The sequence below is a fragment of the Lissotriton vulgaris genome, unplaced genomic scaffold (genome assembly GCF_964263255.1).
Source record: "Lissotriton vulgaris unplaced genomic scaffold, aLisVul1.2 SCAFFOLD_1488, whole genome shotgun sequence".
Classification (NCBI taxonomy): domain Eukaryota; kingdom Metazoa; phylum Chordata; class Amphibia; order Caudata; family Salamandridae; genus Lissotriton; species Lissotriton vulgaris.
Genome location: NW_028251114.1, coordinates 446,674 through 468,379, shown reverse-complemented (window position 1 = coordinate 468,379; position 21,706 = coordinate 446,674). Strand labels below are relative to the sequence as shown.

The window sequence follows — 21,706 nt, the reverse complement described above, 5'->3', positions numbered from 1 at the left end:
GGAAACTGGCATTAACAGGACCAACGAAACACGCACTTCAGATTTGGCATGATGCCACGGGTTCCCTGGGTTCGAGGCACAAGCTAACTTTGGCTACCCCACTTTGGGACTCCGAGAAACTTTGCAATCTCTGGATGAGGAAAGGTTTCGACAAGTGGGACCTTATAGGAATTTCCACTGTAGGGATGTATGGGGGAAGGGGAGGGTTACATCCTTTGAGGAGATGCAGAAGGAATACGAGCTAACAAGTCCGGCATGCGCTTCTCTCTACTTTACCCAGAGTATTGAGCCTCCAGAGGCCTCTCCATTAGAGGATAGAATACTAGATGGTCACCTTCCCGAAAGACAATCTCATTAATTTATAAAAAGGTGAATTAACCATATGGCTGATCCCCTTCAGGCGTTGAGGGACAGATGGGTACATGATGGGATAGAGCTGGACGATGAAGATTGGCAGACAGAGGTGTCATCCCCCAGGGAGGTTGCAATCCCAGCTCACCTGAAATTAGTCCAGCTTAAGATTCTACATAGGATCTATATCACAGGACCCTGATAGGTACACATGGGATTGTCGGACACGGGGCTATGCAAACGACAATGTGGTCTCACAGGTACATTCATGCATACCATCTGGGAGTGTACACATATTACCACTTTGTGGCACAAAGTGCATGACACGATGAGCAAGGTATTGGGGGTTGCCCTGTCCCCGGAGGCTAGGAGGAGAATCATGAATATAAGGGAACCCACTGATTTAAACACCTATCAGACGCAATGGGCCACACTGGGTTTTATGTTGGCTATAGGAAATATCGCTCAATTGTGGGTAACAGTGCAACCTCCCACCATGGAAACGTGGGAAAGTAATTTGGATTTGTGCATGTTTAGGGAGAAAACGGTGTATCTTACAAGGGGATGCCCTAGGAAGTGGTCATTGGTCTGGGGCCCCTGGAATCTCCACAGAGGAGTGATTTGTACACCACCCAGAAATGCTGCTCTAGATGACCCCCCCTCCCCATGAAGTTCCTATTCAATTGTATGTATTAATTATCCGGTAACCCCCTGATGTTGAATCTGCAATTTTGAATGATCCTCTGTAATGAGTCTTTTTTGCTGATTTTTTATTTCAATAAAAAGAATTATAAAAAAAAAATTAGATTGTCTGTCCTGAAAGATAATCAGAAGCCATAATAAGAATGACAATTTTAGAAGGTGAAAATTATGGATTTGTGGTAGTGTCCCATGTTTGCAAACCTTCCAAAAACATTATCATAGATTACTGAATTATAACCTACATTATAAGGATCATTGTATAGTTTAAAGTTTATTTAAAGTGCATACTTAATTAAAACCATTGCACCAAAAAGTAAAACATATACAACATTTAAAAGCAGTGTGAGATAAAAAAAAAAAGACAATCGCATCTTGTGCAAGGCAGCGGACGCTTAACATGCTTCGTAATCGTACAGTTGCACAGTATAAAGTGTAGATTGCTGCAGTACAGTTGTAGCAGTCATTATTTGTTGGAATAAAATGCTCCACGCATTCCTGCCCTACAGTGTTGAGTTCCGGTATACCAGAGTATGCATTTGTAGTTCTGGGTGCACTGTAACACCAGGGCCTGTTGCTAAAAGGTATAAAGAGAACACCAGGAGATAATCTTTGAAGACAGGTGCACCCGGGCCCCCGTAGCGAAATGCCCGTTATGGTCCAGGTGTGTAAAGTGGCCAGGCATGCTGTCATTTTGAGAATACCCCTTTCTTTGCCAGCAGTGAGGCCTGCGTAATTGTTTTGTTTACTGTACTCTTAACCCCTTGTATGCGTCGGATGGCCCCCCTTCCGACGTCACAGTGGGCGTGTGCGGAGGACAGCCAAGGGCCGTCTGACCTCCGCCCACTCTTTATTTCCCCAGCATCACAGCGGAATTTGCGCCGTGGTCAAGGGGTTAAATTTAACAGCAGCTGGGTGTTCGATTAAAGCACGCATGGTAAAACCAAGCAGCCCAAACCACAAATAATTCTTAACCACACATTCCTTTACCACGGATGCCTATACCACCAAATTTCGTGGTATAGGAATGAATGTTAAAAAAGCACACATGACTAACGTCGCCACTACCCCGCCGCCCTTCATCCTCTGCTGCTGTCCCTTAAACTACCCCAACCCCTTCCGCTGCCCTAAAACCTACTCCGAGCCCCCCAGCCCTAAAAGCTAACCGACCCCGAGCCCTAAAAAAGACCCCATCTACCCATTCCCCTCCCACTGCCCTAAGACCTAAAACCCTACTTCTTTATGTACACTATCCTGACCCCGCGGTGTCCCTTAAACTACCCCAACACCTTCCACTGCCCTAAAACCTACCCCGACTCACCACACCGACCTAAAAACTAACCCAACTAATCATTTCCCTCCCACTGCCCTAAGGCCTAAAACTGTGCCCCGTACGTTCAACCACCCTGCCCCCGGCGCTGTGCCTTAAACTACCCCAACCCCTTCCACTGCCCTAAAAATGACCCAGACTCCTTACCAGCCCTAAGAACTACCTCCCGCCCCACTTACCTCACTGCGGCGTCTTCCTGCTTCTGTCTTCCAGCAACTAGGCCTTGCACTGCCTTAACGACGCATATGCGTGGGTACGGCATATGGGTGGTTAAGGCAAGCATGGTTGAACATGCGTTGTCAAACTACGCGTGGCTCAGACCCCGGCGTTCAGACTGTTTCCAAGAGTAGCTAGCAGTTGAGTCCCATCGTTGATTCAAGCCAAGGGATCCTAAGGACATGAAGAGGTAACTTGTAGCAGGGGAGTTGTCCCTTAAGACAATTTCCTCCCATAGGTGGTGACAGTGTTTTTGGTTAGACATTTTTTAGTTTGCAACAACATTTGATGAACGTCCCTTGCCTGGAAAAGGTTTGTTTCGCAAGGCCTAACTCCAATCTCAGCTGAAAAGGTGAGGTGTGCTATGAAAGGAGGAACACCGACTTGAAGAGCCTGATTACGATCTTGTCTAGGTTAAGGGTTGGCTCTCTCCCATCAGGCCTCGCTACCATAGGGTAGAGTCAGTATCAGTTTGATTTGACACGCCGGGAGGCGTCACCAGGCGCTTTACAAACCCCTTTAATAATAATAATAATTTGTAATACAGGCATAAGTGGATTATGTGTTGATCCAGCTATTGCTGCTTTAAGGCGATGAACGGCTGCTAAAGGGAGTTGGCTTTCAGCCGAGTATGCTCATTGTGCTGTTTAAAAGATCCTAGTCTATTAAACGTCAGTCCCAGGTATTTATATTCAGTTGTTCCCTCAACGTTTACAGTTTCCAGGTGCCAGGATAAAGATATAAAGGCTGGCTTTCCAATGACCATGATTTTTGTTTTCTTCAAACGTATTTCCATTGAGCTTGTCCTGGACTAAATTGCAGTGGTATTCAAGAGTCTTTGGAGCTTAATCTATGTGGCTTATCAAGATTGGTTCGTTGGTGTACATCAAACTGCCAGAAAGATTCTCCCACCCTTTGGGGAATGTGAGTTGATCTGATCTAAAGTCGGTGGAAGGTTTGTCAAGAAGAGGTTAAAGAGTGTAGGAGCTAGGACACACCCTTGCTTTAGGCCCGATATGTTAAAATCTCTCTGGACAGGTGGGAACCATTAAATGTAAATGTAAATGTGGGGTAATTGTAAAGCGCACTGTTACTCTAACCGAGTGTCCTGACGCTGCAGACCGCTTAGGAACCCTTCCTCGTTTTCCCTGTGAGATGGTCCCTTACTGGGTATCTCCAGAGTGAAACCAGGCATCCCTGGCGTCTGTGGGGGGCCGTTGTAGAGATGAGGCAAGCTTAATGCCCAGAGTTACCGAGTGTGTTCCCAGGTTAAAGTAGGCACTGAGGCGAGAATTATCGAGTCCGCTGACCCAGTTTTACTCTGACCCAAGTGTCCGTGTAAAGGAGGATCAGGGGCTGAGGGATATTCCTACTAGTTAGCTTCTGCCAGACCCTTTTCCGGTCAACTCCGTCAAATGCAGTTTTATAATTTATAAAGCAGAGAAAACTGGGGGGGGGGGGTGATGCGTTTTACATTGGTCAAGCAGTGGTGACAAGACTAATATATCGGTTGCTGTCCCCGAGCACTTTGAAGAGCCAGTTTAGTTGAAAGATATTATACGCTTTTCAGTCTCACAACATTAGTCCTTAAAGTAGGTACCCGGTGAAATACTTTGAAACAATTTCAAGAAGTGCTATAAACCGATAATTGACAGGGTCAGAGCTATCTCCTCTGTTATAGATGAAGGAGATGATTGAGACCTTCCAGGAGGCATGTATACAGTTGAGGATTGTGCTACTGAGAAAGACTGGCTCCAGGCTCCTTGTCCAGAAGAGTTGATTCTTTTTAAAGAGGACTGTACAGAAACCGTTTGGTCCTGTTGCAGCAGCCCTTCATGATTTGTTTTTCGATTGTTGCAGCTGGCTGTTCACGGAGGATATGTTCACTATAATCACTTTTAGCCCCCCAGGTGTTCCAAAGAGATCCATGTAGTACCATGGGCAAAAGTTCTGAGGGAAGAATTGTGCTACTGGAGCTTGGTATGCCGTGAGGTAGTCCACGTTTGGTGTCATTCTATGCAAGAGGACTTGAGAGGTACTCATGCCAGCGCTATTCCTGAATATTTGCAGTTGCTTTTGAGAGTGCTTTTAGATTGTTCAAATTTTTCCAGAATCTTTCATGTCTGTTGTATGTTCAGGTATAGTGAATGAGTGAAGCACACCTTATCTATCTTTGTTTCAATAGGTTTCTTTTCAACCTATCAACTCGGCGTGCTACAGTGGTTAGCGTGTTGCTTTTGCACACTATTTATTACACACCACCTAATTTCAAGTCCAAAGACTTAGCCACTCTGCACTATGGCTGGATGCCGCTGCCATATAATTATCAAAAGCTCATGTGAGGACGAGATGTTGTTGGGGTAAGGAGAAGCGCCTGCAAACAAGGGGGAACACTTCTCTCTACAATCAGGAACTGTTGGTGATTTCTTTAATAACATATAGGAGTGTGTTTGGAGTTGGAATCATTTCCAGAAATGTGAGCCCCCGAAGAATGGCCAAGGGCCCGAAATGCATTGAACAAGGAAGAAAGATTAAACATGTGGATATGTCGCAAAATTGTAATGTTATATATACATTTATACCACAGAATAAATTACGATGGAGTTGTACAAAAGGATTATGTGTTTACATGTTGAATAATGTATTACGAAAAGTATGTTGAGTATCATTTTGATTAATTAAGAAAAAGTTTTGTTTGAGTGAACTTTTGATAATTGTATGGCAGCGGCATCCAGCTATAGTGCACAGTGGTCAAGTCTTTGGACTTGAAATTAGGTGTTTTATTTTAAGTCCATTAATAGTCCGGTTCAGTTTGTCATTCACCTCTCTTTATAAGTTCAACCTATGCCTTCTGTCGGCAGTTCTCGTTTTTGTTGCAGCAGCTTGCAGGAAATCGTTATTTGGTGTTTTTTGGAGAGCCCTAAAGACCCGATTTGCAGTACGTTTTAGATCTCAATATTTCTTGTGAGTTGTCTTTACGCTACTGCGCTGCTTCCTAGTCCCCGGTACAGGCACAACATCTAGATCAGCAAACGGTCTTGTGAATTGGTCCGAGTTGTCTTGATCAGCCTGTCCCTCAGCTATGTCTGCTTGGTACAATCTTTTTGCTAGTTCGGGAAGATGGTGAGCTGAATTAGTTCAACATTTTATCCTTCTGTAATCGATGGTATAAGCAGAGCTGTATGTTGCTTTATCTGGCACATGGCTTTCCAGACAAATGACAAAGCACAGTTCCTCCAGGAGGTGGTCACTTTCACCTCTGGCCTTTTTATTCAAAAACGGTCGACAAGATGGACAAGGGGGACTGATGTCAGTGTGAATTCTATTGAGGAGCTGCTTGTATGATTATGAAAAGTAGCTGCTAGTGGGTTGTTTGATGGTAAGCAGCGATTGACAACCCTTAGGTTAAGATGCTTTAGTTCGTTGATGAGATATCTGCCCATTTTGTCAAGCTTCAAGAAGGGACGTTGACTCTGGGCTGGAATTGCCCAGTGTGCATTCTGGGCTGTTAAAGTCTCGTCATCTTGTAGAGAACCAAGCAGATTCATGTTCAAATCACCTGAGAGAATTATTTTCCGTAGAGAACAAGCCAACAAATGTTTGCACTAAGACTCTTTGTTTGGCCTTTGCTTCTGGTGGTTTGCATGTATTCAATAAAGCCAGGGGTATCGTGCTTAGATTCCAGCGAAAGATGGTTTGAACAATTTGCATGCCAGAGCACGCAGTTGGTTAGATTTACAGTCTCCTTTTAGTGTGTCAGAGATGTACATCGCCAGTCCCCCTGCTACGGTGGCCATAAGGCGAATCCTTTGTTGCAGGCTTAGAAAAATGAATGAGCCAAGCATTGTTTCCACAGCTTCTTCCCAAGTTTCCTGTAGCATGATCACCTGAAATGATGTTAAGACTGTCCAGCGTCTCACGTTTGTCCAATTTGTCTAACATACTCCATGAGCAGAAACTTAAATATACTGTTTGAGCAGAAGCAATTTCAGCTAGGGTGCGGTTCAAAGTTGTTATATGGGTTTATTCAATACTCAAGAGACCCAACGTAGGTCGTAATCTTTTACCAGTGTTTTTTTGTAATCCAGAACAGTAGATGGATCTAGTTTCTGGGTTTTCCTGGTAGACTTGCGAAGGGCACCTTTTAGGACTGAATGCACGTTTGTAGGGGTACTGAATGGACACTATCCTTTTACCCCTATTACAAGGGGGTGAGGGAATGCCAGTTCACTGGGGTGACCATATGTATCCCCCATCTTTTAAAGGTCTTGGATATTTTGTTGACTGATTAGGTTGATGTCCTTCTGACCTTGGATGTCTCCTTAGATTGCCCCGGTTGAGAAGAAATGAACTCCACGGAAGTAATATCTTTAGAATGGAGGCTGCTTGTTTGCGGGATATGAGTAAGAAAGGGGAAGCTATTTCCCTGATTCAGTATGTCAAAATGTCCTCTTAAATATTATTCTGAATACATTAAGGTTACCAAACTGGTGCTCTTTTCCAGTGGCGAAGGCTGGAAAGAAGAAAATTATTTCCGTTCTCCCGGCGCCAGCAGGGGTCAGACTTGACACTGATGGAACTTACGGCACACTAATAATAATAATAATAATAATAATAATAATAATAACAACAACACTGATCATGTACTCCAAATGTACTCCAACTGAGATAGCTGACAGTGCACGGTTCTTATCTTTTGTTTGTCCGGATGTGGACGGCCAGTCAACCAGTTCATGGTTCTTAGTCTCATCCTGTATCAGTGCCTTAGTGAGGTTAGGGGAATTTAGGGGGCCTTGAATAGGACTTCCACCACATTGGCTATGGTGACTTTCGGTTGGTGGACATAGTTATTTTTGATTTCAAGTACATTGATCTTGATCTCGGTGGAGCCGCTTGTATCCGACTGATTTGATCTGTGGATGGAAGGTTCTCTTTCATTTGAGAGTTCCTACAGGATTGTTAGTATTTAGGCAGGTGTCAGCTGCAGCCGCCTTCAGCAGAACTAAGGACTCTAATATATGAGCTGCCAGCCTCAATCAGATTTATGAGAGCCTTGCCATGATTTGCTTTCCTTGGAAGCCTGTCTTGATCACTTTTTGCTTCTGCGTCAAACCTACAGTAAAGACTGTGGTTTGTGTAGAGGCTGCTGCACACGGTTGGGTTGTTCTTCATGGCGATGTTTCCTTCGAAGTCTGCCTTGTTGTTGATCTGGTGCCACATTCTTTGCAAGCCCCTCCCCCTTGCTCCTCGTATCAGCTGCTTCTATGCCACTGCCTCCTGGTATAATGTGGTGTGATACTATTGTCATGTTGCTTGTGGCCAGGACATTGGGTTCGGGATGTTTCCAAATTGGGGATGAGTTGAACAGGTCATTGTTTTCCACACTTTCCTCTATCCTAACTACAAGGCCTGATGCATTAGGAGGGGTCTTCTGTATGTTGCATGCAGCTGGTGAACCCTCCAATTTTTTTTCCCTGGTTAATTTTTCAGCTTATAATGTGGACTTGAGGTCTTCAATGAGATCGATTTGGACAATAAGTAGTGATTCTAATTTATCCAGTATTGGAAGGCAGGTGCAGATGGGACGTACAGCATCAGCAGCTTATTGGGCCCGTATCATGAGGCTGTTTAGATCAGTGATTTAATTTAGCAGTACCGGAAATGAACACAGCCATGGTATTTGAAAGCGTTATTTAAGTGTCCGTTTTCTTGGACTGATAATTAAGGGCTTCTACTGTGGACTGAAAGATTCTTAAAAGGGAGGCCCAGATGTCCTCAGCCTTGTCGTTACATAAATCAGTTTCACATGCCGTGGACTTAGCAGGAGGAGTCACCAATTAATCTCTGGCATATTAGACGACCATTGCTTCCAATTCCTCTCAGTTTAGAGACGGTATTTCATGTCCCTGGGATCCTTGGATACCTTGAGTGGTAGACAAAGTTACTGAATAGTTTGCGACAATTGTGTATTCACTCCCATTATTGCACAGGAGTCCTGGCTTAGATAATGTTTCTAAGATTGGTTGGCAGAAACGCTGGAACACTGCCTGCCTGTGTTGTTGTTTGAAGATGAGTATCTTCTTGCTGTGGGGGGTGTTACCTGTTCTATTTTCCCTTCAAGTGCTTTGATGATGAGAGGTTGTTGCAGTCAGATAAATGCGTGAGGTGTCCTTGTCCGTCCAGACTCCTTTACTGGCTCCTGTGCTCCCTTGAGAGATGATGGTTGGTGCAGTTTGGCCTGCCTTAGGGGTTCCTTTGGGGTCTTGAAAGCTTTTATCGATCTCTTGTTGGGCAGTGCTTGGTGTGCTTACTCAAGGGGTATTGTGGTCCCTGGGCGAAATATGAGACTTAGGATGTGGGTGTTTGTTCACCCGTTTCAACAAGAATTGAGTAGAACGAGCGGTACGATGCATTGGTTCAGTTTTTTTTTTTAGCTTGGCCATGCGAGGCGACATTTGATGTAAAAATTACTGCAGTCAACCTTTATCTAAAAGAACTAGGTGACGATTTTGGGTTGCCGCTTTAAATACCTTTTGCCTGCTGTGAGGGGAGAATATCGGCCCTCGCTTTTGTGCTTAGCTGGTGTTTGAGATATAGACATTGTGGGAACCGATTCGTTCACTAATGCTGCTGAAGTCGTAGTTGCAGCTAATTTTACTGCCCCAGTACGGGGCTTTCGTTTTTGTCGGAATCGTGTCTGGTTTCTGGTGCCAATGGGTGCACCTCCGTCCCCCATTGTTCTCCTGGTTCCCTTTGGGCCCAGTTGGTTTACAGTACCGTTTTAATTTGCATCTGGCAAACATTGGCGGTGCCGGATGATGAAAGATTGCAATGAAGGATACAGATGATGAGAAGATAAGAGGTGGTTGGCGCTGGTTTCTTTCAATATAGCCGAGGTTGGGTAAAAAAGCAGGAGTGAAACAAGTAGGGCAGGGCCAGGTAAAATAAGGGCAAGCTAGACCCAGTCGCACCAATATGAGCGGTTTCGGAAAACTTTGGCAGACTTGGGAGTGTGGGCTGTTCTGTGCCGTTACGATGTGCAGCCCCCTCCATGATATTCCACACACAATTCAAAACCTGGAAAGTAAAATTAAAGCCCTTTAAAATGACATAGCTCCATAGTAGTGGAATTGACTGATGGTGCAACAGTATGGGGTGGAGCACCCAATGAGGGATCAGCATTACAAATAAGGCTGAACTGGCACCAGTCGTCCCGTATTCGCTTGTGTGAGACGGAGATTATTACTGGACAAGTAAAGAATACGCTTCCATAAGGAGCTTCAATGAGCCCTTTTTCTGGAACTCGTTCAGCCTGATTTGTACCGCTGATCCCTCACTAGATGCTCCACCCCATACAGTCCTGATGAAGACCCCACTCTAAGGATGTACTGACCTAGAACACTTGAAGGGGTCGAAACGTAGAGTGTTCTTTCTGCAACAAGCTGTTACCAGTGAGATTTGCCATCAGGGTCTACAACGATGCTATGCTTTTCTATGTAATCCTTGCCTGTAAAAGGCAGAATAGGTTACAATATGTAAATATAATGTATATAAGTCCGATTATCTCTCCTTTCCCTCACCAACTCACCTCATCCCAAACACCATATGCTCTTTCTATTGTGAGCACCTTTATCTCAAATACTAAACTGATTATGATGTTTGCAACAACTAGATGTGTTGTCACCAAGATTGATGATGTTCGCAATATTCATCTGATACACTGCTTAATAAACTGCATATGGTGCAGTAACATCTGTGAGATTAAGTGAATGCACGGACTTCATTTTCTTTGAACCGTTGCTACTGTAACCACTTTTTGTGTACTGTATTGCAATTTACCCAGGTCCGGTAGACTTTTGGGTTACCCCATTGATACTTAACGATATATCCTATGTGGTCAAAATGTAACAAACTAAAAATGGTCCATATGTGCACAGTCAAAAATATTTGGATCAGTGTCAACTCGAACTGCATTAGGAGCTACCGTTAATGGAAAAGGATCACTTAAAACAGTAAATTGGCAACACATCAGAGAGGTTGCATTCTTACATCAACTTAATGAAACCAAGGATTATTCTGGATCATTTGTACACCTGGCAATCTTCTACAAAGAGACACGCCTATTTGGAATAATCAGTAAAAGGGGAGCTCCTTAGTTTTTGTTTTCGGATTTAATCAATTCTTCAGTATGAGGGTACATGGCTAATTTGTACTAGGAATAACTGATCACACAGTAGAGGAAGGTTTGCCCCAAAACATATTTCTTATGTCTTGGTCCAACTATCCTCATACAGACTGGAATTACTGTGTTTTCTTAAGCTACCATCATAGCAGTATGGTTGCTTGGACAGCTTTTTTTCTGGGCTTTATAACCAAATTATGTTTAGGCTTGTTAAAAACATAAGACTGTGTTCGAAAACTAAATAAGAGAAGGGCTATTCAGAATGAGGAGTGTTAATTTAAATCTACAAGGACTAAATTATTTTAGAAATAGTGATGTGATATATTTAAATTTACTGAAAATTTATTTTAATATCTTCAAACTGTTTGTAAAAGCTAGTCATTAAAGATTTACGTATTACCTACCCATGTTACAATTAAAATGAGAACTAAAACATTAAAAATCTATCTCCAATTTCCAGCAAGCATTGGCAAGGACAATAGATCAGGGTAAAAAAATGCAGACTGGGCAAGTAAGTGGCGGTCTGGAGTTGTGAGGAGTGAAATAAGGAGGAAAGAGTGAAGTGTCTAGAGCGACACACCGGGAAAATAAGCGGAGTGTACACAAGTGAGCATAGGCCGAAATGAAAGGAGAGAGAAAGGGAGGTTGGTTGGCCACTGGTTGTAAAGTAGCCCCCATGCTTGCAAGTATTCTATTAGTGGTGGGAGGATACGCCCATGCAGCCAATAACATAAGGTGAGACAGGAATACTCCATTAGACTGAGAGAAGCTGTCATTGACCATGCCTCAAGCCAATAGCTGAAAATGCCAATGGTTGGTAGGAGAGGTATCAAAGCCTACTGTAAGTATACTAGAAACAATAGATCAGGTTGATAACTGCACTGCAAAAACCCATACCTACAAAGGAACCGGACTTTAATGGTTAATAAATAATACCTTTGGGGCGCCCAAGGGTTCCTCCTCCAGATCAACTGTTAGCGAGTTGATGGGCTTACAAACGAAAATATGGCAATTTCTTTGTAGCCTGCAAGCAAGTTCGCTAGTTGGATCCCTACCTATGCCTCACATTCATTATTTATATTCACATTTAAAATCTGCTTTTGTAAATCAGTATATAGGTCTTGCTTGTACGATCCCATTTATGGAATTTAAACAGGTATTTTATTCTTAATTTCTCTGTGGACTTTTTGACCCCACCACCTTAACATCTATGCACGTTTTCCAGCCATATTCCCTGTGATTACTAGGTGTTTTCAATTAGAATCGTAAACAAAACAAAGCACCACTTGGGCAGTCCTTCCTATTATAGATCTTAAGCTCCCGGTCTAGGATACAACAGAACCTATGTGGGCTTTGATGCATTTGGTTTAATTTCTCAGTTTCCTGTTCCCCCAATGGGTTCTGGTAATGGCTGGAACCTAGGACCCATAAAACGTGTGGTTGCCATGTATTGTAAACATCTGCACTGTAGCAAAATGAAAATATATTCTCTAGGTAGGTACATATATATATGGTTTTCATCCACGGGTCCTTGAGATTGTCATGATGAGGCCTTCGGAGTAATTTACTGGTCGATACATGCCGACCACTCAGTCAAGATTCTGGACTCCTATTGTGGTAGGATAGTTTTTTTAGACAAATCAGCTTCAGCTTTAGAATGTTTTGGCTTCCCTATATTGAATCAGTTCCATTGACTAGTGTGGACTTATTTCTGTAACATTAGCTTAAGGAGAATTCAAGCTTTATTGATACCATGATTTCCTTTAAAATTTTATCGGCATAATAGATATACATATGAATGTGTTCTCCAACAATATTTTGTACAAACACAAACACATTTATATTATCAGACACTGTTTTGCTAGCATTTTATGGTATGCTGGTTTAAAGTATTTTTTTAACGATCGACTTCATGCTGCACCGTAACAAACCATTCACCCTAAAAATTTTCAATAATCTTTCCCCTTGAGAGTACATATTTATTTTTTATGAAAAAGGAAAGAGGGGCAGTGGTTTTGGTCAGGGCTTTTAGAGCTGTGACAACTGTGCAGGGTTACTATTCTTTAAGATTTCCCTTCAATATCCGGGCTCGCTGCTGAGGTCAAAAGAAATTGATCTAAAAGCATGCATGAAAATGGCATACATAACGTAATGACTGTCACGGATCATGTAATCTAAAGTGTAACGGTGCATACTTAATGCTGCATGCATTTACTGGTGTTAACATTACATATTACAAATCTTTAAGGGGAAAACCTTACAGGAAGCAGTACTTACTGTGCTATACCAAATCCCACAGGAATGCAAGCCAGGACAAGTCCAATTAACAGCACCAACAGGAAGAAGAAATTGGAACTGGAGGCTCGGAAGGGCCTTGTTGCAGGTCTACAATTCTGCATTAAACTTATCTGTTAAAAAAAAGAACACCCTATATTAGAGGGATAAAGTTAAGAACAAATACTTATTTCACAAATATGTGCATATATTTCTAATACAAAGTTTACATTCCTATTCGCAGTAGGTTTTTTAAGGTAGAGCATCAGCGTGCATGCGCTGTCTGCAAGACCTGCTGTCATCAATAAAACCACTATATTCCCACCTCCTGCTTACCGTTGCCTCATTCCAGTGTCATTCTTCTTTGCAGCCTCCTGTTTCTTTCTGGCAGCCGATACCTCACTTCCTTTTGGCGGAGGAGCACAGTAAAGTATGGTGTACATACGCATGCCTTCTTTATCTCCTGTTTGGGAGAACTTTCTTTTTTTTTTATTCTTCTGTCGCTGCTTCAATGACCTACAGGTAAAGCCACACGAGGCGGCTCAGAAAGAAGCATTTGCAATGCAATAGGTCTCACATTAGTCAAAATGTGAGCTATTGGCGTTGCTAATGTTTTGTTTCGTTTCTAGTTTCAAAATATGCCAGCAGTAGCATAATAAGCAAAGAAATTCCTTTAACAAATGAAAGGGTGCAGTATCACAAGCTGTTACAAGGTGTCCCTGGGAAGGAGATGTTCAAAATGCTAACCTTGGCTCAGGTCCTATCTGCCATCGACCCTGGAGACTGGATGGTGGCGTTGGACTTCCCGGATGCTTATTTCCACATCCCCGTCCTGCCAGCCCACAGACGTTAACTACAGTTCACGGTAGGCCACGAGCATTTTCAGTTCACCGTGCTCTCCTTCTGCCTTACCAGTGCTCCTCGGGTGTTCAAGAAAGTGATGGAGGTGGTCGCAGCTCATCTGCGCAGATCAGGGGTCCCAGTCTTCTCCTATCTCGACGACTGGCTGTTAAAGGCCAGCTCGCCCCTGACTGTTGGCTCTCACCTTTAGACTACGGCGGACCTCCTGCATTCACTGGGGGTTCGCTATCAACGTTCTGAAGTCACACCAGACTCCCTCTGTGTCACTCTCTTTCATTGGAGCTGTTCTGGACGTAGTGCAGTTTCGGGCCTATCCTCCCAAGCAGTGAGTCTAGGATATTAGGGCTATGATACCGATGTTTCTGCCTCTATACCCGATTTTGGTGAAAATGACCCTGAAGCTGCTGGGCCTCCTGCATCCTGCTGGTGGATCATGCCAGACGCCATATGCGGGCTCTGAAGTAGGAGCGGACGTCCCAGTGGGTCCAGCATCAGAGGAATCTTTACGACTACGTCCAGATTTCGGAGGGAACTGTGCAACAACTGCAGTGGTGGTTAACGAACCAGGATTGGGTCAGAGGCAGATCCCTCTCCCTTATCTAAACAGAATTGATGGTAGTGACCATGCATCACTCCTGGGATGGGGTGGCTACTTGGGAGAGGTGGAGATCAGAGGAGTCTTGTCTCCAGTGGAGTCTTGGCTCCATATCAACGTGCTGGAGCTCCGGGCGATGCATTTGGCACTGAAGGCATTCCTTCCTTCCCTCCCTCAAGGGGGAGGCAGTGCAGGTGTTCACAGACAACACCACCGCCATGTCGTACTGCAACAACAGGGCGGAGTGGGGTCGTGGACCCTTTATCAAGAAGCTCTTCACCTTTAGACATGGCTGGAACATCAGGGCATGACCCTGGTGATTCAACTCCTGGCAGGTTCTCTGAACGCCAGGGTGGACAAGCTCAGCCGTCGGTGTCTGGTGGATCACTAATGGCGACTTCACTCAGAGGTGGAGCCACGTCTCGTACAGCAGTAGGGAGAACCTTTGTTAGATCAGTTCGCCACTGAAGAGAATGCGCAATGTCAGCAGTTTTGCGCGTTGAAGTTTCCAAGGCGGCACTCGCTCTGTGGCGCTTTTCGTCGCAAGTGAAGTTGCGGCCTCCAGTACGCCTTTCTGCCTGTACCACTTGTGCCCAGAGTGCTGAAGAAGATGAAGTGCGACTGGGCCCAAGTCATTCTTGTGGCACCCGACTGGGCAGGAAGAGTCTGATACCCCGTGCTCCTGAGCATGGCTATCTATCCTCCAATCAGACTTCGCCTTCAGGAGGATCTTCTGTCGCAGAAGCAGGGGACGGTCCTCCACCCAACCTTTCCAGCCTCCACCTCCTTGTGTGGAGCTTGAGCAACGACAGTTGACCGCTTTTGACCTTCCTTCCGAAGTCTAATGTCATCTTGGCGTCCATTAAGACGGCATAAACCTGTCAATGGAATAGGTTTGTGGCATGGTGCACAGCAAAAGTTGCTGATCCCCTTTCTGAGGTTCTTTTGTTCCTTCTCTCTTTGGCCCAGCAGGGCTCTGCTCTGAGATCTCGTAAAGGCTACCTGGCAGACATTTCTTCTTTACTTCGGCTCCCAAATCTGCCCTCTTTGTTCAAGACCACAAATTTAAGCAGGTTCTTTAAAGGCATTATTCACATCTTTCCTCCATATCCTTTCATAATGCCTCAGTGGGACTTGAAACTTGTTTTGACTTACCTTATGTGTGCACCCTTTGAGCCTCTTCACAACTGTCTTCTTAGGTTTCTCACGCTGAAGACTGCCTTTCTTGTTGCCATTGCCTCTGCTCACAGAATGAGTGAGCTTCAGGCTCCTTCTTCTCTGTCCATCCGGACAAAGTGGTGATAAAAAGAGCCCCTCTTCCTACCTAAAGTTGGCACTCCTTTTCACATCAGACTGATTATTACTCTGTCCATTTTTTCCCACCTCCACACCCTTCCAAAGCAGAGGAGAGACTCCACCGTCTGGACCCAAAATGTGCGCTGTCTTTCTACCTTGACCACACAAAGGATTTCCGGGTGGACGATCAACTGTTCGTTGGCTATGTGGGTGCCAAGAAAGGTTGGGATGTGCAAAAGAAAACCATTTTTCGGTGGGTCATCTTTTGTATTAAGATTTGTTACGCTTTAGCTAAAAAGGAACATCCAGTGCAACTGCAAGCTCATACCACTGCTTTGTCACGTGGAGTCTCACACGGCTCGTGGGCTTCTATGCACACATTCAAGTTCGGAGGGACGGCTACTTTGCCCATTCTGTCATCCAGGATTTTCTGGTGTGAACTTAGTTAGTAGTCTCTCCTCCGGGTTGGTATTGCTGGGGTATCTATTTTAAGGGAAGTAATCTATAACTAATTGTCTTTTTCAGATGAGAACGTTACTTACTTTGGTAACGATGCATCTGTAAGAGACATAAGTTAGTTATAGATTCCTTACCTTACCACCCCACCTATCCTCTCTGCTCTGGGAACGGACTTCTAGAGATCAGGACACCCCTGCAGAGCCCTAGTGTGGCGCACCAGTCGTCAGTGTCTTTCATGGCTCTGCGCTTCTGGCATAGAAAGTTGTGTCAGAACTGACATCAGCATGCAGGATTGGCGCCTATGTAGGCACTGTGATGTCATCCCGGCAACAACCTACCGACACACAGGGCTACTGCTGAAGAAAAATGTTCCTGATCCAGTCCGACGCCTGGGGGTAATTCTAAGGTAAGGAGTCTATAACTAACTTATGTCTCTTACAGATACAATGTTACCAAAGGTAAGTAACTTGTTCCTCTTTGAGTATTGACATATCCCACAGTTGCCACAAGGCTGATGGAATGTGGGACCGGGAGTGTTCCACAGAGTTAGTGGATACTTTCTTTTGGCGTGTGTGTACCAAAGCGTCTATCAGGTTCTTGCTCCTTTTGAAGGAGAACATTGGTTTTTCAATCTTGAGGTTCCCAGAGTTTTTTCACTAGCTTTGTCACATGGTTGGAGTTTGGGAGGTATGTAGTGACAGAGATGGGTCTTGGCTGCCAAGGTTTTTTATATGTACCCAAAAGTTCCTTGACAAAGTAAGTGCGTATGTGTTTTTAAAGCTAAATCTCCTTGGCAGCTCGCTCTGAACTTTGAGATAGAGGTTTTTTTCCAATTACAAGGTAATATAAAAAGTATTTGTATTAAAAAAAAGAGAGACAGGCAAGCAAATGGTAACTAATTGGGGCATTCCCAATATTTTCAGTGTTTGACTACAGAATGTCCCCCCTCCACAGACCATTAAGCAAGCAGCTACAAAAGTATAGGTACTTACATGGAATCCCAGTGTATTGAAGCATGGCATTGTAGGTCCCTTGTGTGTTGTGTCTCATGTGTGTGCTTGCTCTATTTACTTTTTACATGTGCCAGAACTGTTAATTACCTAAAAAGAATGTATATAGATTTGTTTTATGTGTTTAAGCTGCTAGAATGGTTTGTTTTAAACAGATATGTTAGGACATACAGGGCAACCAAGCATAATATAACCAGTTCATGTATTGACTAATAATTATGAGACTATCACATTAATTATATATTTGTGTCTCCTAAATTTTTAGATATCCAACTAGGATGTCTGTGGTTTATAGAGGTAGGACTCTCACTTAACCATAGGGTAGGAGAAAAAGCTCATAACCCTGACAAATGCCCCAGACCGATTAGGCTATTAAGAAGGGCAGAAACATGTTGAAAAATTTGGAATGTCAAGGATCATACCACTCTATCACCTTAAGGTAATCAACTTTTATTAATACACAAGGTACCACATGAATAAAAGGATACTTGGTGGAATACCTCAATATATATTTAGTTAGTAATTGGACCACTGTTATCCAGAGTAAAAAATATCTAAGAACTCCATTGGAATAGTCCAACCTGAGGATGAGTCTGACCTGGTGGTATCATCCTACCAGGGTGAGACAAGGTGGCCTATGATGAAGCATGTCACATTATGTGAGTGAGCTCACCTTGTCCAATTCTTGGAGTGACCTTCCTCAATAGGAGACCACAATTCCTTACGTCGGTATGTGTATAATAAAACATTGAACTCACTCTCCTAGACCTGAGATTCCTGCCATCCTAAGGTCTCCTAGATACAGCCACCACATATAAAGAATGACCTGTGCCAGTCACGAAACTAACAATATAGTTTGCAAACTATGACAGTTTATGATGAGTTGAGACTCTGTTCGCCATTTTTTTTTTTACACTGACTCATCAGAGTAGATATTTCTTTTTTAACAAGGGGTTCTATCGTCAATTCCAAAAGCAGCAGCAGAAATAGTGCAACCCTGTCTGGTTCTGCTAAATAAGATGAGAAGTTACAACAGTTGAGTATTAAGTGATTCTAAAAAAGGAAAAAACTAAATTCAACAAAATATTATTTCCTCCTGGTCCTATTTTCACCAACACTTTCCTCATAGCATTCTAGCTGACACTCAAGTGTCTTCTCCACATCTAGTGAAAGAGGACAATTAATAATTTAAAAGTTTCAACTGTATGGATGCTAGTGAAGGCAAAATAAATATTGTGCTTTTTAGGTCGAGCTCGACGTAATCAATGCGAAGCATGGATTTTCGAGATCGACAACTATTGTCACCCGTTTCTGGGAATGAAGACACGAGTCAGACGCGCGCTTTTCCATTCTCAGTTTTGACCGCGGGAGCGCGCCTCTGAGACGCGCTTGCGCAGACGCACACACAGCCCCACTCACGCATGCACACACACACGCAACAGCCCCACTCGCGCATGCACACACACACATGCTCCTGCACGCGCACACACACACACACGCGCGCGCGCGCGCGCGCGTGCGGGGGAGGGTGTAGTCTGCGTCTATGGGAGTCCGCTCCTTACGATAGCTGCTCCTCACTGCTGTTGGGGACAATCATTTCTGGAGCGCCAGTGGCGGCTGCACAAGTTAGTAGCCCCCTCCACACGCCGCACGACTCTCGCAGCTTTCCCTTAATTACAGTGACAGAGCATGCGCGAGCAGCCCTCGCACCGCCCACCCCCATCTCCTCCCCGGCCTGGATGTGGGCACTAGCCTCAGATCCAGGGACAGCGCATGCGGCAACTTTTTTTTGTTACTTTGTATGCACATCTGTTCACCATAACTTTAACTGGTATCCGTACCCCACGGCAGCGCTAATCTCCCAGACCCATGCTAAATACCGTTCATTATAAACATCAGCATATAAAATATTACTTGCACTTTTAAAATCGCGGTTTTATGGCCAGCATAGATAAATTTACACGTCGGCCTCTCACAGGCACGGGGCAAAGGGAACAAGGTCTTTTTGACCCACGTGGCAGGCCACAAAGACACAGGGGTGAAGTTCTACTTAAAATACATGCCATTCTGAGAGTTTTATGACTGTCGTGGCAGGGCCTGCTTGTTTCTGCGCTATCGGTTCTATTTTGAAATTGAGGTCTGTAGGAAGGTGGCTACCTGACTATGGTTACCGCAGATTTTTTGCCTTGTGTGTAGCTGGTTTTCGACTTAGTTGGCTGGTTCCCTGCTAATCGGGGCCCCAGGCTATCTGCTCTCTCCGTAAAATGGATTCCATGTACCCTAGGTGCATAACTAAATTGGCTTGGGTCACCTCATCAGCCCCAGTACAGAGCACTATAGGTGCCCAGGGCATAGGTGCATCCAAGGCCTACCAGGGGCTGCAGCATATCTTTTGCCACCCCTGGCTGGCTATCCAAAATTGACACAACTGGCTGATCACTCAGCTGAGGCAAGGTGGTGTAATCACCCCTTGCTTGGATATAGTATGCCTATATCTAAACCTAACTGGACACATATATACCTATCAGTCACTCCTATGGCAGGCTTTAACAATCCTGGAGGCAGAGTGCTTGGTTTTATGTGAGATGGTGCTCTAGCATGAGCTGAGCCTGTCTGCAGCTGCTGTCGGGACCAATTCCCTAAGCTGTTCCGGGATAATGCCAAACCATATACTATTAAGTGCATCATAATCCTCGCGGTTATATGTCAACTTTGGTTTGGCTTTATCAAAACATGTTGTGTATGGTGTCATAATATTTGGAATACTATCCCCTCAACAGTTCTGTCGACGGGGATAGCATTCCACCCCTCTAGAGGGAGAAGACATGTTACTTTACTGAAACGCAGTTGATTTTTAAAAGAGCCTCAGATCCACAAAATGGATGCTTCTGCCACAGACACAAGTCTGACCTCCTGCTGTTGACCGAAACTCAGCAGAGGAGGCCTGGACAAAGGCTTTCCTGTTGCAGGGAGGTGTTACACCACCCCAGACAGGAGATAGTGGATTGTAGCAGGGAGGTTTGAAAGAAACCAGACACTGCCTGGGGCGCACAAGACTGCCCCTTGCATAACCCGGCCAAACCGGTTCTGGGGCACATCAGCCCCTGTCCCAGCGCAGCCTGGATCAAAGGGAAAGGGGTGTATCCACCCCCTTCCTGGGTCCCACCCATAGGAGGAGACCTAGCAGGTAATCCAGCCCCCTAGATTGGTATAAGAATGGGAGCAGTGCCAATGTACTCAGATTATCCTGATGAAACATAAGAAACGAAACTCTGGACCCTTCGACATCCTACTCGACGTAGAAGACTGAAGAATCTCCCTTGTGGTCAAGGAGTGACCACCCTGTGCAAACAGGCACCATCCAGCACCTCGACGTCTGCTTTGTTGCAGTTCCCGCCGGAACTCGAGCGACAGAGATCGACGAGATCAAGCTTGCCTGCCTTCTTACAGCCCGATCCACAGTCCCTGCAGAGCTGAGACCCGTGGAGGCGACCGGAAGCGTGGGGCACGCCATCTTGAAAAGACCACGAGACGCTGACCGGGCAGCCCACGAGTGACCCTCGAAGCTGTACACCGGGGTTTGAGAAGCCCCAACCCTGAGCCACTCTTGCACCAAAGCTCACCCCTCTACACTCGACGAGTGCTGCGTGGGGCCCTTCTGCTTTCTTTGGCTCGGCGCGTTGGCCCGGTCACTTGCCAGCTGGCTTGTGGTCCCTGTGCCGACGAAAACCTAAGACCGACTTGCCATTCTGTTTGCTCCAGACTTGCACCAGCTCCTCTGAAAAGGAGCCCCCGCTCTGACCCTCCTGGTCCGAGTGAGAAGCAATCTTTCAGTCCTGCGTGGATTGCTCTTGCCAAGTGTTGTTGACTCCGATCTTGAAGCAGACAGCGCCGACGGTGAGAGCCTGCGTGGGACAGCTCGTGACCCGCTCCTGGACGTCGCAGATGCCCCAGAGCCCACGTGGCAGCGGAGAGGAGCTCCTCGACAACCACCTGATTGCACCCGACATTGCCTGGTTCCGTCCTTGTTCCACCCTGGTCACTGCTGAGTGACCCAGACTCTGTCCCCTCTGCTTTCAGGTACTTTTCTACTCTGATCCACCCATGGATCACACCAGACACTTCTCCTTCACATCGCCTGCAGCATCTTCAGCTTCAAGCACCAAGAACCTGCGTGACGAAACCCGACGCCACTTCGACCCTATGCACCCGCTTCCTGTGGGTGAGGTAACATTGCAACGCCGGTGTTCCCACACTGGTACACACCTCAAGGGTCTGTGTCTAAAGTTTTGTCCATCTAGGTTCAGCGGAAGTATCCTAAAACTCTATTTGTGTAACTTTTACGCACCATTGACTTACATCGGTGCATGCGTGTGCTTAAAGCGCTGCACCCGAATCCCGCGGGCTTTTCCCGACTTCAGCATTGCTTGTCC

General features: G+C 45.1%; 1 protein-coding gene across 2 annotated transcripts in view; it reads right to left on the bottom strand.

Moving 5' to 3' along the window:
- LOC147663023 (transmembrane channel-like protein 7) overlaps window positions 1-21,706 on the bottom strand; it is a 496,357-nt gene that overhangs the window by 70,323 nt on the left and 404,328 nt on the right. For both annotated transcript variants that reach the window (XM_086950725.1, XM_086950724.1), the window contains exon 13: window positions 13,056-13,186. In XM_086950725.1, coding sequence (XP_086806851.1) covers window positions 13,056-13,186 — 131 coding nt within the window. The remainder of the gene's footprint in view (window positions 1-13,055; window positions 13,187-21,706) is intronic.